The 15,920-nt window shown below is 46.6% G+C and overlaps 2 protein-coding genes and 1 long non-coding RNA gene across 37 annotated transcripts in view; 2 read left to right on the top strand and 1 right to left on the bottom strand.

Annotated features, from left to right (window-relative positions):
* The first annotated feature begins 110 nt into the window (after positions 1-110).
* Positions 111-5,210, top strand: RAB24 (RAB24, member RAS oncogene family). 4 transcript variants are annotated; one of them, XM_086410904.1, is made up of 9 exons: positions 111-632; positions 725-793; positions 998-1,076; positions 1,184-1,251; positions 1,339-1,438; positions 1,653-1,703; positions 1,842-1,894; positions 2,008-2,250; positions 5,028-5,210. In XM_086410904.1, the coding sequence occupies exons 1-8, from the start codon at positions 516-518 to the stop codon at positions 2,230-2,232; spliced, it is 762 nt and encodes a 253-aa protein (XP_086267030.1). In that variant the 5' UTR covers positions 111-515; the 3' UTR covers positions 2,233-2,250; positions 5,028-5,210. The 4 variants fall into 4 exon arrangements, with proteins under 4 accessions (XP_086267030.1, XP_086267032.1, XP_086267029.1 ...); XM_086410906.1 differs by lacking the exon at positions 2,008-2,250; XM_086410903.1 differs by lacking the exon at positions 5,028-5,210 and having other exon boundaries at positions 2,008-2,363.
* Positions 3,599-15,920, bottom strand: part of NSD1 (nuclear receptor binding SET domain protein 1) — a 154,539-nt gene continuing 142,217 nt past the window's right edge. For 25 of the 32 annotated variants that reach the window (XM_086410889.1, XM_086410878.1, XM_086410892.1 and 22 more), the window contains 3 exons: positions 13,822-13,928; positions 11,776-11,980; positions 3,599-10,006 (listed from right to left, as the gene is read on the bottom strand). In XM_086410889.1, the coding sequence (XP_086267015.1) occupies positions 8,382-10,006; positions 11,776-11,980; positions 13,822-13,928 (1,937 nt within the window). In that variant the 3' untranslated portion in view covers positions 3,599-8,381. Of the gene's footprint in view, positions 10,007-11,775; positions 11,981-12,551; positions 13,929-15,920 lie in introns of those variants that run through there. The other 7 variants (XR_015167243.1, XR_015167240.1, XR_015167242.1 and 4 more) reach the window with 3 other exon arrangements.
* LOC147369080 (uncharacterized) lies at positions 11,362-12,261 on the top strand. Its single transcript, XR_015167245.1, has 2 exons — positions 11,362-11,550; positions 11,643-12,261. It is a non-coding gene; the product is annotated as an uncharacterized LOC147369080 (long non-coding RNA).

Raw genomic sequence — 15,920 nt, 5'->3', positions numbered from 1 at the left:
GCCACTTCCGGCTCAGCAGTGAAGTACCCACCTCTTCCGGTGCCTGCCCACGTGACCCGAAGACCCCGCCCCCAAACTCTCCTTCCCCCTACACCCCTCTCCCCTTCCCCGCCCCCGCCACCGCTGGAGTCGCGGCGCTGCGGGCCGGAGCTGGGTTGGAGGAGCCCCCTGGCTCGGTGGGGAATCTGTGCCGGCGCGGCCTCTAAGCTAGGTGGGCGAGCGAGCGGCAGAGCGAGCTAGCAAGTCGGGCGGCGGCGTGCGGCGCCGTTAAGGGCGCTGCCCCGCGCGCTCCCAGGCCGCCCCGGGTCCCAGGCTCTTAGGAGAATTCCTGGGCCCTAAAAGCCGGGGCGGACGGAGGCGTTGTCGTCGCTCAAGCTCGTTGCGGCGTGTGGAACCTTAGATTGGCGCCTGGGGTCGGGGACTGAGGTTAAGGGCGCTGCCTGTCGGAGCGGAGATCCCGGTTTGCCTCGCGCCCCGGCTCAGGACCCTGACGCGGGTGAGGCGGCCCCGGGAGCATGAGCGGGCAGCGCGTGGACGTCAAGGTGGTGATGTTGGGCAAGGAGTACGTAGGCAAGACGAGCCTGGTGGAGCGATACGTGCACGACCGCTTCCTGGTGGGGCCTTATCAGAATGTGAGTGCGCCCGAGGGGGCCCATCGCGGGTGTTGAGGGGGATGTGGGGCTAGCCGACACGCGGGGTTCTGATCGCTTCCCCTTGGTTGCAGACCATTGGGGCCGCCTTCGTAGCCAAGGTGATGTCTGTCGGAGACCGGACGGTGACTTTGGGTATTTGGGTAAGTTCTCTGGGCACATAATCTGGGAAAACCCATTCTTGAGGAGGCGTAGGTCCTGCCTTGTACTGACTTGTGGGCTCACGGAGGTTTCTGTTCTCTAGACCCCAATTTAAAAATAGGGGTCTGGAGGACATATTAGTTTGAGGTCGTGGGGAGTATAGCTCCGTAACTCAGGCCAGGGCTGAGCCTCCCCCTGCCCTTCAGGACACAGCAGGCTCTGAGCGCTATGAGGCCATGAGCCGAATCTACTATCGGGGCGCCAAGGCTGCCATCGTCTGCTATGGTAAGAAGAGTTTGGGCCTGTTCCTCAAACAAGAAGGGGAGGGTGCCAGGCTGGCCTTACAGAACAGCTCCTCACCCTTGGTTGTGTTTCCTGTGTTCCACACCAAGACCTGACAGACAGCAGCAGCTTTGAACGGGCAAAGTTCTGGGTGAAGGAACTGCGCAACCAAGAGGAGGTAGGTGGCCTGACCTCACCAGACCAGGCAGGGGCTGGGGGTCTGGTGGTCCAAGGGAAGTGACCCTGACCTTGTCTTCTGCTCCAGGGCTGTCAGATCTACTTGTGTGGCACCAAGAGTGACCTGCTGGAGGAGGACAGGCGGCGGCGACGAGTGGACTTCCACGACGTTCAGGATTATGCAGACAGTAGCTGCTCCTTTGCTCCTTGGGTTGGGAGTGGGGTGGGGATGGAAGTGGCGGCTTGGGTGGGTCACAGAAAATGGGGGCTGCCTTGGCAAGATCCCCCACAGTAGACTTTCTCCGGCCTCCCTGCATCTGTGGGGTTCGGAAGAGTCCCTGAACTGCTGCTCTGTCCCCACCTAATTCTCAGGTAAGAGGCTTTAGTCATTTCTCTTTACAGATATCAAAGCTCAGCTCTTTGAAACATCCAGCAAGACAGGCCAGAGTGTGGGTGAGTGCTGTCCTTGGCTTCACAGCAGAGCACACAGGGGCAACAAAGGAGGCAGAGAAAAGCCCAGAGGGCTGGGTTACTATGTGATCCCTGGGCTCCTAGCATCTGGTCCTCACTGATCGCCCTTTTTCCTGCCAGACGAGCTCTTCCAGAAAGTCGCAGAGGATTACGTCAGTGTGGCCGCCTTCCAGGTGATGACAGGTGTGTCCTTCCTTAGCTCCTGTGGAGACTCCCTTTAGGCCCATAGCACCTGACCCCCGCCCCCCAACAGTATGTTGAGCTATACCACCTCTCTCTTTGACAGAGGACAAGGGCGTGGACCTGGGCCAGAAGGCAAACCCCTACTTCTACAGCTGTTGTCATCACTGAGTCACCACTCACTTGGCCTGGGGGGGATTCTCCCAGGGAAGCTGGCCCTAGCTCTTGTCGGGCTTGGGTGATCAAGCATCTGAGCTACCTGGTTTCCCATGGCAGCAGAGGTGGCACCTGCCTGTGCTGGCCCATGGAGCGGAGACAGCATTGGGGCTGACTGATGGGCACAAAGAGGGTAAGGGCTGATTTGGACCCCAGGCTTCTGCCCTGGACAGCAGTTGTGTCTACAGATTATTTAAATGGCTTCTGATTTGTAAATAAAATCAATGCACTGTGAATTACACTCAACCCCTTTCCCTGCTGTCTGGATTGGGTGTCAGGACACCTAGGACTTTTTGGGGCCAACTGGTTGGCCTCACTTCCTATAATCAGGGTTCTTCTCAGGTCTTATTTTCCTGAAACCAAGTGGCTTCACCCTAGGGTTGCAGCTGAGATAATGGAGAAGCAAAAGGGCCCTTTGCTGGGTTCTTTGGTGGGGGCAGAGATAGGGTGAAAAGCTGGAGTTGGGGCAGTGCAAAGTTCACATGGTTCCTTCTTGGTGTTAAGAACTTGAAAGGCACTCAGGTGGTATCCAGAGATCAAAGGGTCAAGCATTTCTGCCTCAGACTGGCTGGCTCTACTGCACCTCTGTCACGTCTAGGTCTGTGAGTCATCCCTGTGGCTCAGAGCCTAAGCTTCCCAGCAACATGCTATAATGTGGCTTAATAGTAGACAAATTACAGGTTCTGCAAGACTTAGAAAGGTCTTAAGAGATCCAGATTGGGCTCTAACTCAGCTACCCAGAAAAGGGACTCAAACTTGGCTGTGTTCTCCATTTAAAATGAGGTGACTAGTACCCAGTTCAAGACTATGAAGAGTATGGTTGAAATGTTAACTGCAGGACTAAATGCTTGTTTTCCCCTATTCTTTCCTGGGGCAGGAAGTTCAGGACAAAGTCAAAAAGGGAAGTGATTTCCAGGGTTCCCTGAAAGTATTATTTTTGGGCCTTGGTTGTCAAGATACTTCAGAAGAACCAGATGTTACTGTCCACAGGACTGACCTTTCCTTTTCACAAGGAAGCATTATAGCAGCCCTCCCTTTCTGGCATGGGATGCTCAGCCTCTTTGCCTCACTATCCCATTTTAGGCCTGGGCTGGGTCTTCTGCAGTGCTTAGCACCTGCCTCTTTAAAAACTTGGCCAAGATGGCTAGACTCATAATCAGAAAAGTGCTTTGGTTCCAGTTCCTTTTTAAAAACCAATTCCTCAAAATAACCCTTCCTTTGTGTGGGTGATGGAGGCCTCCTGGGCAGGGACTGAGACTGACACCAGCCACTCCCAAAAGCAGCAGAAAGACATTCTGACAGCAGTGGCTACTGGGAGGAAACCCACACCACTTCCCTGAGAGGCTTGGAGGAAGGGCTCAGCTCCATGTCCCCATCCGGGAACCACCTCAGAGTCTGGCTTCTGCTCTCACGCCACACCCTCCCTCCTGTTAGGCTCTATCTCCCCACGGACAACAAAACAAAACACAGGGCAAGGGCCATAAGAGTAAAGTTAAACTTTACTTTACAGTAATTTTTTTTCTATATACAAAGAATTACAGTACATGTTTATGGGGACTCCTAGCACAGGCTCCCCTCTTTTTCACTAAGAGTTTCACTTACCGCTGACAATCTATTGGGGTGAAGGGGGGCAAAAAGAGTGATGGACCTCAGCTGACACCCCCTTTTGCCCCTTAAAAATATAAAGAGATCTCTTATTGTCAGCTTATTTTTTTTTTTTGCCAAGACTTAGAAAGCTGCTCTTCCATGAGCTCCTGTGTGCTGCACTCGCCCATCTTCAACACTCTCACCTACATGCACACAGGCAGCACGCATCTCAGACCTGGAGACTGCCTGTTCTCTGCCCCAACCCTGCGAGTCTAAAGCACCAGAACCAATCATTTCTGCTCCTGCTCCCTGGGCTCACCTCTTATCTGCAAAGGTTTGCTGGATTTCCAAGGTGTTATACCTGAAGCCCCTAAAGAGCCTGATGTTTTGAGAGTCACAGGAAAGTAACTCTAGAAAAGGGACCACATGTGCTATTTTTGCTTATGTTGATAGGAAATGTTTCTGCCCAGGCTGTGGATTTTTAATTAAAATAAACTCTTTCCACTTCCTTAAGAAATAATATCCTTAGTCTTCATAAGCAATAGAGGTGCTCCCATGAGAGTGAAGAGGTAGTGGGGCAGAAGGTATCTGAGGGAGATCCCACACCTGGAGCTCTCTACCAACCTGTTCAGGCAGTGTGGACGGAGGCTGTGGACAAGGTAACACCAGCCCTGAGAAACTCAAAGAATTCCCTCATCTGCACACAGCGTGTATTCCGCTTCTGGACTGCACTGGATCACTCCAGGGTCGGGTGCAGGACTCACCAAGGCTCTACCTTCTCCTAACAGAACCTCGAGGAAACTAAGACATGAGATCTCTTCCTCCCAAACAGGATTCTAGGTTTCTCAAGTCACCAGTCCTTCAACCCTTGGCAGTGCTTATTTTTACCAGGAAATTAGCACCATCATTACATTTTTGTGTGTGTACAAAGCAAATTACCTATTCTTTTTTCAATTTACACTATAGCAACCGCTGGCCCTGCTACACTAGCCCTAGGAAGCTCAGCTGAGAGCTAATGGGCCACAGTCAATGAAAGTCTCATGCAGCAGCTACTGAGCTCTAAATGATCTGGAATGTCGGACACATGGAACAGCCCAGTCATTATTCAGGAGGAACAGGGGCTTGTCCCACCTCCTTTCCTGGTATGGTCTCAGAGAGGTGAGGACACTGGGCTAACTCTGACCTCCTGGTTGACAAATACCAAGAGGATGAAGATATCCCCCCCCAAAAAGCCTTGGAGAAAACCCACTTTTTATAGGAGCTGATGCAAAAAATAAAATAAAATCCATCCACGTTTAGTGCTCTCCTGATTCTTCTCCACAGGGGAAGCTGCCAGGACCAACTTCCTTCCTGCCACTCTGTTTCTCATGAGGCAACGTGCGAGTCCAGCTCCAGTGAGTAGATGCTGCCAAGCCTGGAAAAGGATCGCTGATGCACTTCATGCCCTGACTGTAGTGTGGGGTGGAGAATGTAAAGAATAAAACAACTATTTATATCAATGCTAAAGAGGTGGATTTGGTAGTTGTTCAGAAGAGTATCAACACAGTGATTTAAATCACTTCAAACTTAGTAACTTCAGGGGGAAGCAGACATTTAAAAAAACTTAAATGCTGTTGTAGCAACAACTATTTTGCTATGAGAATGGGTTTGCTCCAGTAGAGAAGCAAATGAGGCTTTGAATACAAATTTCAAGTCTTCATAATTTTCTTCTGAACAGGGCTAAGGGAGGTATTAGTTCTCCAGCTACTTGTGGAAGCTATGGCTTCCTCCTCAAAAAGGCTTCCTGGGGAACCAGCTTAGAGGCAGACTCTTTGAGATCCTGATTTATAAGCACTTGGCCAAATGCCAAAATACCACCTTACACAACGATCGGGAGTTTCTAAGAGTAAAGATTTCCTGTTAACTGCCAATTCACAGTCCCTGGAGAAAAGGTCTCAGTACAGGCTCCAGGAAAATCCCCAAAGGCTGGCAAGGTCACCACCCCCCTTTGAATGCAGGAGTCTCTTTCTCCAAAAGTCTTTCTGACTCTGCTTCTAATTGTACAGTGACTGCTTTCATGATGTCAACAATCTAGTATCCAATGCTATTCATGGGCCTGAGTTGAATGTCTAGTTTCCAATCAATCTAAGAATCTTTTAATGGCCCCCCCAAAACTCTGGCAGGCTGTCCATCCATTTAAAGAGCTACCCTGCCTCCCCCAATCCAAGCACAGTTCAGAAGTTGTTTACTAGGCAGGTCTGGAAGGAAGCTTCCAGTGAATGATGGAGAATGGAAAACTGAAAACCACAGAGTGGTCCACCTTTCCCTCACTCCTTCCTGTCCTGTGAGACATCTAGAGTGGCTGTCAAGTCAATTACCTACCAAAGCCTATATCAGAGAAGCTACTTCATGATCAGACTTCTCCTCTTAAAAATTTTACATAGCCTGCATACCCACCCCCCCAAAAAAAATTCACAGTTTATTTCATGAAACAAAGAGCTACGGTAATTGAACACACAACATAGTGGAAAGATTCTGACAGCGCAGTGCAGTTATCTTTTTCTGATCACAACTACAGATGACAGGAGAAAAAGGGCACAGGACTGGCACCAAGCAGATCCTACTCATACAACCTAAGAGATTAGGGAAAGGGACCTACTAGCTGCAGTTATATACTTCTTATTCTCACACATGATAAATACTTAATATAATGAACTTTAATGTTTTGGGTGGATTTCTTTAAAAATATCTTTTCCATGGTTTAAAATTTTTTAAAAGAAAATAAGATGCTTTGTTTTCTCTTCCTCTTAAACAAAGAGCTTTTCCTCTCTGATGATGTGGGAAGAGAGAGGATGAAAGGGGAGAACTAGGCAGGTGGAATTTACAGAGGAGAGTCTGAGGTCTAAGTGAGATGCAAGAATAGGCCCCTAAACTCAGGGCAGCTCTGCCCAGCCTCTTGTCTCTGCCTGAGTTCAAATGTCTCAACCCCAGAGACAGACTTTGGGAAATAAAAGCAAATTCTTTTTAAAATCTTTATATAAAGCGCAAATGCTTCTAAAACAACTATTGTTCCCTCCTTAGAAGTGACGGGAATAACCTCAATAAAAACTCAGGAGGAAGAAATTGGGACAATACAGAATCCTGTTGAGGGTATAAAAGCCATAACTGAGAGACAGAAATGGCCAGGAGACACTGGGGCCAGGAGACGGCCTGTTGGCTAAAGCTGCTGGCTGCATTGGCGAAGCAGAGGTAAACATGTTTGGTCTAGGGACGAGAGGGTGGGTGAATGGGAAGGAACTGGCCAAACAGCACTTCCTGTTGGCAGTCAGTGAGCTGGGTGAATGGTAGGGCGGGGTAGCACCAACAGATTTCCCAGCCCTTGGGCCCCAGCTCAGGGCAGCAGTAACAGATAATCAGCAGTTATGAGGAGTCATCTCTTAGGCTGGACATTGCTCTGTACGCCCCATCTTGCCAGTCATAGGGGAGGGGTTCTGGCTTGCCCTTAGGCTAAGTCAGCAGGTAGGCGCTCTCAACACGGAACACACCATTTCTCAGGAAGAGGGTGATAGGATCCACTAGTGAAGATGACGACTCCTCCATTCAGGTAGGAGGGCAAAGGATCAGAAGATAAGTAATTTCTCGCCAGGATCTGGCATTCTTCCTGAGCTGGTGGTGGATCTAGCCCAGAGTTTGCCAGATTCCCTAGATCTACTGCCCGAGACTCTGAAATCTGAAAGCACCTGAGTGTTTGGGGGACAGGCTTGGGGTGAGTTGATGTAAAAGGAGGAAAGTTTGTAGAAAAGGAAGGTAAGCTTGCCAATTGCCTTCTTACACCGAGGGAAAGCTGTGTCCTCATAGAGCCCAGCCCCTCAACCAACTGCTCCACCAAGGACAGACCTTTAGACTCTGCAGAGCCCAGCCAGAGGCAGCACCGGCTGCCTAGCCACAGCCCTTGGCTTTGGTGCAGCCCCCTCCTGCCTATAGAGGAGACCTCTGCATGAGCTTGCATGCATGCACACGCACACAGGGACACCTGACCAGGAGACACTCAAGAACAACCACTTCTGGGGCCACAAAGGACATTACAAAATGAGCCCAGAGCCCCAGGGCCCCTCAAACTTCCTGTTATTTATTTCCTGGTCAAAGGTTCTTTAAAAACAACCTGAGAACCCAGGCAGGCATGTTAGGCTCACAGGGATCAGGTCTTATTTATCTCTGTATTTCCTGCCAGTGACTAGTACCACACCTAGCACACACAGATGTTCAAGAAATCACCACCGACTTGAATGGGTATTAGTTCCTCCCAAGGATTCATCAGGTACCCTCAGTGGGGCTTGGCAGGATTAGATAGAGCTTTGAGAGCCCTACTACCTTCCAACCTGACCAGTGGAATTGAATCCCATGCTTGACTCCAGAGTGGACTTTTTATTTCAAGTTCACCATGAGTAAAGGTCAGGGGGAAAGAGACCCGCGTCTGTCTGTTTCCTTGGCTGGGGCCCACTTGGACTTCCATACATGGCTCACACAACCACAAGCCCCCCCACTGGCTAATGTCACAAGAGTTCTGAATGCTGGGATATAAGGAAAGAATAACAGTGGAAAAGTGTTGGGGTCTGTTCTTTTTAAGAGGGAAAAAGATTTTTCCCTTCCCCAAGAACCCTGGGGGTGGCTGGTCTGGTCACGTGGCATTTACTGGTGTTACTTCTGTTCTGACTCTGCACACTTGTGACTGGAAGGAGCCTGGTTAAGAGCTGGAAGTGTACTTTGCTCTGGTTTAGGGTCTTGCCCTCTTCCAAGAGACCAGCAAGTCTGTGCCAGTGTCTGTGTGCTCCCGGAGGACCAGCAAGACTGTGCCAGTGTCTGTCCAGCCACCATGGGCCAGAGCCCTGGCCCTGGCGAGGCCTTGCCCAGGGCCCAGGGACTCTGCTCTGTGGGTGCCAGCTTCTTCTCTTCAGTGGAAAGGGACGACTTCCCAAGAGGCCTGAAGGACTGCCCACTCTTGGCAGCAAGTCCAGGTAGTTGCTGGCCCCCAGCCATCTGCTTCACCTGCTTCACCAGGCCTGGCGCTTGACTGGGAGGCCCTGGGGTCTGTTCAGCCCCTGCAGGTGCTCTTCCTGAGGCCTGAGTTGCTGGCTCATATAAAAAAGCCTTGGCAGGGGGCTGAGAAAGAAGTCTGGCCTGGGTGAGTGATTTAACAGCTTGCCAGGAGTGTTCTGAAGTGGCCGCTGCTTTGCCCAGTGGCTGAAGGACAGCATCTGACACACTGCCTCTCTCAACAGCTCGTGGTATCTGTCCTAGACCTTTGCTGGCAGGCCATGAGCTCGACTCCAACAGTGGCATCTTCTCATCAGCCTGTGGTGTGAGCTCATGGGGTGAACCTGCCCGATCCTTCTGGCGAGGAGTTAGGTCTATGAGATCCATCACCAAAGCAGCTCTATTTTTTGACTGAGTATTCTGGTCCACGGGCCTCAGTGCTTTTTCTTTAGCTACCAGGGTCTGGACCACAGCTGACAGTACTTTGTCAGGAGGTGGAAGTCTCTGGGACAAAGAGACATGGGATTTGTCAGGGGGTCTGTCTGAAGTCTGGGGTTTGGGACCGCTGGTGACTAGCAGTTTCTCTGGCGGTGGAAGTCTCAGGCCCGTAGGGACAGGGGTTTTCTCCAGTGACTGGGGCCTTGGGCTGGCAGCACCTATGGATTTATCCAGCCTTGGGTCAGCTGTCCCCAGAGGTCTTTCCAGTGGCTGAGACCTGACTGAGGGTGAGGAGCTTGGGCCGGTCACGGGAGAGGGTTTGTCAGATAATTGGGGTCTTGGTCCTGCCACTGCATGTGGCCTGTCCAATGGCTTCTGGCTGGATACCAATGATTGGGGTTTGGTCCCTGACCCAGCAAGGTCCCTGACCCTATCTACAGGCTGGGGCCTGGAGTCAGTTCTGTCAGGAGGCCTTTCAGGCAGCGGGGGCCTCTGACAAGTCCCTGCCAGAGCTTTTTTGGACAGCGACAGCGACGGGTTGGTGTCAGCGGATGGCTTGTCCGACATCTTGGGCCCTTGAGCAGCCACTCCTGATGATTGCTCTGCCAGGTGAGTGCTTGGGCCTGGAGGCAGTGGTACTGGAGGAGGTACATACTCACGGATCTCCCCCGGTTCCAGAGGGTTGGGCCCACAGGGATCATGCTCAGTACAAGACAGGCGCCCATCCAGTTTGGAGATGAAGAGCATCCCTTCCCGATGCTGCTTGCAGAAGGAGCTGGGACACATCTCACAGAAGGAGGCTGCTTCCTTTCCGCATATGTCACACTGATGCCAAGGACACTCCCATTTCCCTGAAAATACAGAAGTGAAACACAAACTAAGGAAAACAAAACATGCCTGAGATGGGCCACGGCTCTGGAACGAAGTCAAAGGAGTGATTGCAAACTGCTGCCTCCTGCCGAGAGCTTGTGCCCCTTGCCCACATCCCCTCCCTCAGGATCTGGGCTTTACTTTCTGCGAAATGTGTACAAATAATAGCCAAATATTGTCACAACTAAGTATCAATTAAAAACCAAGCAGGAGTAAACAACAATAGCCAAGGAGTAAACCTTGATTTCTATGACTATTTCCAACAAGGAGAGAAACAACGACAACAAAACAAAACCGACTTGGTTTTTAATTGATACTCAGTTGTGACTTAATATTTGGCTGTTGTTTCTACATGTTTTGCAGAAAGTAAAGCTGAGATCCTGAGGGAGGGGATATGGACAAGAGGCACAAGCTCTCTGCGGAAGGCAGCAGTCGGTAAACAACCAGCACCAAGGAGTAAGCCCTGATTTCTATGACTAATTCCAACAAGGAGAGAAACAGCAACAAAACCAAACCCAAAGCTCCCCTTAGATGGAATGTGAACATATTACTTTTCTATATTTAAAAATTACATTTGTCCTACGTGGCCTTTAAATATTTAACTCTAGGGGGAAAACATCAGCCAATTAAACTGCTTACTTCATTGTTACTAGGAATAGGGAGTAGATACACACGGTGAACAATGGAAACAGATTTCTCTCTGCTCAACATTAAAACTGGAAATTAGAACAAATTTTATCTGTGTTGTCTACAAAGAATCAGCAGAAAAGACCCAAAGCCAACCTAAGCTTTTCTCTTTTATCCTCATTTCATGATACCAGAGTCTCTGACATGGACAGCTGTTTCCATCCCAGCTCCTTCCAAGTGAACTATGCTAGAGCTCACTCCTGGCTCTAGAATTGGCAAGATGAGGTCTATCACAACTCATGCCAGCTATGACCCCGAGTAATTGCTTCTGAAACAATTCCCCATTTCCTGGCACTGAAATCAGTGTTATGGCCTTGCCCCCAAGGTATCTCAGTTTCTATTATTTCATTATCCTGGCAACCACATACTGAAGAAAAGCTAATTTTCAGACAAACTCCTCTCACTCCCAACCCAAAGTTCTCTTTCTGCAGTTCCCAGAAGCAGGCCGCTAATGGTGCGTGTCACCCAGAATAGTTTCTCACCTCTGTTGTTTAAAATACATAGCACACACCCAAATCCCTGAACTCCTCTTACGTCAAATTATCATCCAAAGATCAGTGACAATTTTTCAAGCCACATATTTCTGAGTACCACACCTGCTTGCATAGGTTCTCCTGTGTTTACTAACACAACTGCATCTCTTTCAGAGGGAAGTGAGCCAGAAGGGGCTATAATCACCTAGAAGCTCCACTCTTTCTCAGCGTCTCTTTCTCTAGAGAGTGAACATGATGTAGTGGGCTTAAAGTCAGAAAACTTGTGGCTTCAAGCCAGTCCCTGCATCTATACGCTTTAATGTGACAAGTCAAGACTCAAGTTTCCTCATCTGGAACATGGGAAGGTAAAAAGGCCTCATCTTTACGGGCTGGTGGGAGGATAAACTAACGTAAAATGCTTCATGGAGCAAATGAGTTTCTGTTCCCTTTTCTATAGTCTTTGTTGTCATTTATTTTGATGGTGAGAACATGAACCATACCACCCCTCAATATTATGCATGGGAAGACCAAAGGGCTCTGAGAATTCTAGCGGAGAACAAAGAGAACTCTAAATGGATTTTGGCACCAACCTGCTGGTCGCTTGGTTAGATTGAGACAGTCTGCATGGTAAACTTTGGGGCAGCCTGGCTTCTTACAAGAGACGAGCTGGCCAGCATCCCCACAGCTGAAACATTCATCCTCTCGCTCCTTTGTGACTTCACCCTGGGTTCTGCGCTTCCCCTGTTGCTTCTTCTTGAATTTCTTTGACTTTTCCTCTGTGGCAATGGGTTGATTCTAGAGGTCAAATATTGTTGACACATTAGTTGTATGATCTTGACCAGGTTAACTAATCTCTCTGTGCTTCAGACTCTCCTCTGGAAAGACAGTCCTCATAGACTATTGTGAAGATAAAAAAATGCAGAAAAAGGCACAGGGCATATCATTGGTACCCAATAAATGGTAGCACTAAGTGTATCTGACATCAACTACTCCTACCACCTGAGTGCAATAAAAGAGAAATATGCTGCTTTATGTTGACACACAAGACTGGTATTAAAGATCATCCTTTAATGATACGTTTTATTTTTATTCTTAAGTTTGTCTAATTTCAAAACTAAGGGAGACTTCTCTGGGTCACACACATTTCTAAATTTATTCAACAAACCTTCACTGAGCTCTTCATATGAGCCATGTTCCAGCAAGACACAGAAAACTAGTGTGTGGTCTTTGCGTTTTTATCTACATCAGTTTAGGTTCGTATCCACCACTTGCCAAGACAGACCCTGGAGCAGCCAGCAGGTCTACTGTGTGCTCCCTGCAGCCCACATGCGGCCACCAAACTGCATGGTTTTATCACATTATTTACCTTGGCCTAGAAACATCCAGGACCAATCCAGTTTATTGCCAGCCCACAGTGATCTCCTCCCATTTCTAAACTTCTGTTCTCAAATTTCTCTCTCACTGATTCACCTGTGAAGTGCTACACAGACCTTAAGGATACAGAAACAGACATCCCAAGTACACCAAACACCATTAAATTCTGTTACTATTTTAATTTACAGGGACTAAATCCACTGAATACCTTAAGAAACAAGACCATTTAACCAACCAACAAAACAAAAAACAAAATCCAATATACATTTTCTTATTTAATAGATAAAAGAATAATTACTGGGTGTTCTTCATATATTATAGGTCAAAATGATCCTTTTATTAAATAGTTTCATGCTAATTTTCACTTTTCAGTTCTTAATGTTGACTTCACTATCAAAGACGTATAACAAGAAATACCCAATTGGAGTCACTGTGTACTTTGTATCAAAGTTAAACTTCAATTTTTAGCATGCTGTTACTTATGGTAAGAGTAACTCAGGAAGCATCCAGATATTCACCTATTATGGTTCATTCAATATATAAAAACTTTAACAGTCATTGAAAATGATGGTTAATAAATAATGTAACAGCAAGAAAGTATTTTAAAATAATATCTATGAATTATAAACAACAATTTTTAACACAGAATTATAATTCAGTTAACGTATACATAAAAAAACAGGATATAAGATACAACAAAGTTTATACTCTGTTACATGGCACATGGTTAAGATTAAGGGTTCTTGTATGTATACACTGTTATTCAGCTATACTTCAATACAAAATAAAATGTTAAAAAAAAGATTAAAGGTCCTTAAGAAAAAAATAAGGGTCCTATGTTTATCTACAATCTTATACTACATTTAGAATCTTAAATTCAATATCAGATTCTTTAATATCTTTAAAAAGAAAGACACAAAGAGAGACTGAGAATCTAAGTAGTTTCTTAGGAAATGTAAGACTGACTAAGAGCAATAGAGATATGGGAAGTAACCTACCTTATAGATTCCTATTTTACATCTTTTTTAGCTTCAAAGGTATCATTAATTAGAAGTCAGATTACCCAAAACACTTCAACAATACCCAAAGACCTTCTCTAGTGTACCAAACTGGTTATTAGAAGGCTTAAATTGCCAGTGTCCCTAATGACAAATATTCAATGTCATCATTTCAAACAGACACCTTCTTAAATACTCAGTCCTGCCAACAGGTTAGGAGAAATGACCACACCATTATCCTTGATGCAAACGTTTAACAGGTACCTTTGGCCTTACACCCAAAAAGCCACTGCAGTTTGGGGCTCCACATTTGCAAACGGTCTTTCCATTCCCAAGACATTCTAGATTGTAGTTGAAGGTAAGTTCAGTGCCTGCATAAGAGACCATGAAAATATTAGTATCAATAGTTTTAATTCCAACAGTTCTGTATTAACCACAAAAGATACAGACTACCAAGAGAACAAGGTTAGTTTTTAAGAGGAATAAAAGGGCATATTAACTTTAATCCCACTATATTAATAACATGTTAATGAATTTGAATCTAATAACAATATTAATCAACTAACGTAACTGAACAACAGAAAAACCTAACAAGTATGACCTAACAAGTAATACTTAAAACAATTTTTACCATCGAGGTGTTACCCAAGTTGTTTTGAATTTTTTTTCTAACCATTCAGATTCAAATTGTATTATTACCAAAAACAACAAAATGCGATTTATGCACTGATGTGCCAGGCATCGTGAAAGCTAAGTGTGAAGGAAGCCTGTCTGTCGTCTGTCCCAAAGTGAACATCTTACCTGGCAGCACTCGAGAGACAAGTCAATACAGAATAGTATTAGGAACTCTAGACAACAAGACCTAAGCCCTGGCTTTACATCCCAGTTACACCACAGTCTAGCTGGGTGAGCTGAGCCTGAGAGTCCATTTGTTAAATGCAGATAACAATCTTACAAGCTTACTGAGAATGACATACTGCACACAGCAGGAATATGTCAACTTTAATAGGAGAATTACAAATTTAACATACAAAAATTCCCCTTTTTCTCACAAGTGCATTTCATCAAAATTGAGAGCAAATAAATCACACAAACATTCAAAATCAAAGCGTGTTAGGGAAAGCCTAACAAACAGAAGAATTTTACAGAAATATACAACGAGACTGTCCCTGGGTAGGGGTAATGGCTTACCATTAATGTACAAAGTGATAATTCTTCAGTTAAAACTGTCAAAACTGAGGAAGATTTCCCACTGCAGAATGATATATCTTCTATCAGTGAGATTAATTAATATAGATTTTCATCTAATATTGGAAAGAGATTATTATTCCTTAAATTTGGTTGAGTAAATTATAAAGCAGCCGGCTTCTATTTAGGAATTTTAATGGCACTAATGCTAGAATTACTTGTGGCCTGGTAAGAGGTTCACATTGTGAAGAGCCTGAAGGAACCACGACTGACCAAGGGTATCAGCAGGGTCACATCTAACCTCTCACACCCACTGTGAACTTACTGGACTGAATGATGGGTACTTTTATTCACACTAACCTTTTTTAAAAATTTCTGAATATATAGCTGAATTTTCACAAATTTAATGGGCTTACAATGCAACTCAACCAAATACACAAGTATAAGATAGCAGGATACTTGTTATTACCTGCTGCTCACTCAGCATCCATTATACAAACAAAACTACAGGAGGGGTTAATCAGAGGGTATCAGTGTGCACACAGGAAAGCCATTCTAGAAAAGAGTCCAAAATACAGATATCTGCAATTTGGGGGGAGAACAAAGGGCACTGGAGAAGAGATAAACAAGGAATGAGAACAACACGTGGAAGATACCCCTGCAGTTTGGGAGGACAGGAACAAGGTCGGTCAGTTCCCACACAGCGCTAGGAGCAGAGAAATTTGTGGCTGCACATGGTAGAACAGGCATCCCCACAGACACAGACTAAAGTCTGAAGTGGAAGTGTGGTAGTAAAAGCAGTCAGGACAGAGATAGGCACTGAAATCATATGACTAACATTTGAATAATTAATACAGAGGAACACTGCCCCTTCTTCCCCTAGGGTGATTAGAGAGAAAACCAGGTAAAAGATGGAGAGAAAGATAAGGGCAAAGAATGCAGACAACACAGGTACGATAACACATAATTTATAGTACTTTTTTAAGGATTGGACTTCCCTGGTGGCTCAGATAGTAAAGCGTCTGTCCACAATGCCGGAGACCTGGGTTTGATCCCTGGGTCGGGAAGATTCCCTGGAGAAGGAAATGGCAACCCACTCCAATACCCTTGCCTAGAAAATCCCATGGATGGAGGAGTCTGGTGTCCATGGGGTCGCAAAGAGTCAGACACAACTG

Source organism: Bos grunniens, chromosome 7 (genome assembly GCF_055505025.1).
Source record: "Bos grunniens cultivar Pamir isolate PY7600 chromosome 7, Bosgru_T2T1.0, whole genome shotgun sequence".
Taxonomy (NCBI): domain Eukaryota; kingdom Metazoa; phylum Chordata; class Mammalia; order Artiodactyla; family Bovidae; genus Bos; species Bos grunniens.
The sequence above is the reverse complement of the archived record's forward strand: the minus strand, read 5'-3'. Positions and strand labels throughout refer to the sequence as shown.

Excerpts from the sequence above, each read along its gene's own strand:
- RAB24 (XM_086410904.1), top strand. The coding sequence starts at position 516 with ATGAGCGGGCAGCGCGTGGACGTCAAGGTGGTGATGTTGGGCAAGGAG. Across the intron at positions 794-997 it reads CGGTGACTTTGGGTATTTGG|GACACAGCAGGCTCTGAGCG; the intron begins GTAAGTTCTCTG and ends CCTGCCCTTCAG. Across the intron at positions 1,895-2,007 it reads TCAGTGTGGCCGCCTTCCAG|AGGACAAGGGCGTGGACCTG; the intron begins GTGATGACAGGT and ends TCTCTTTGACAG.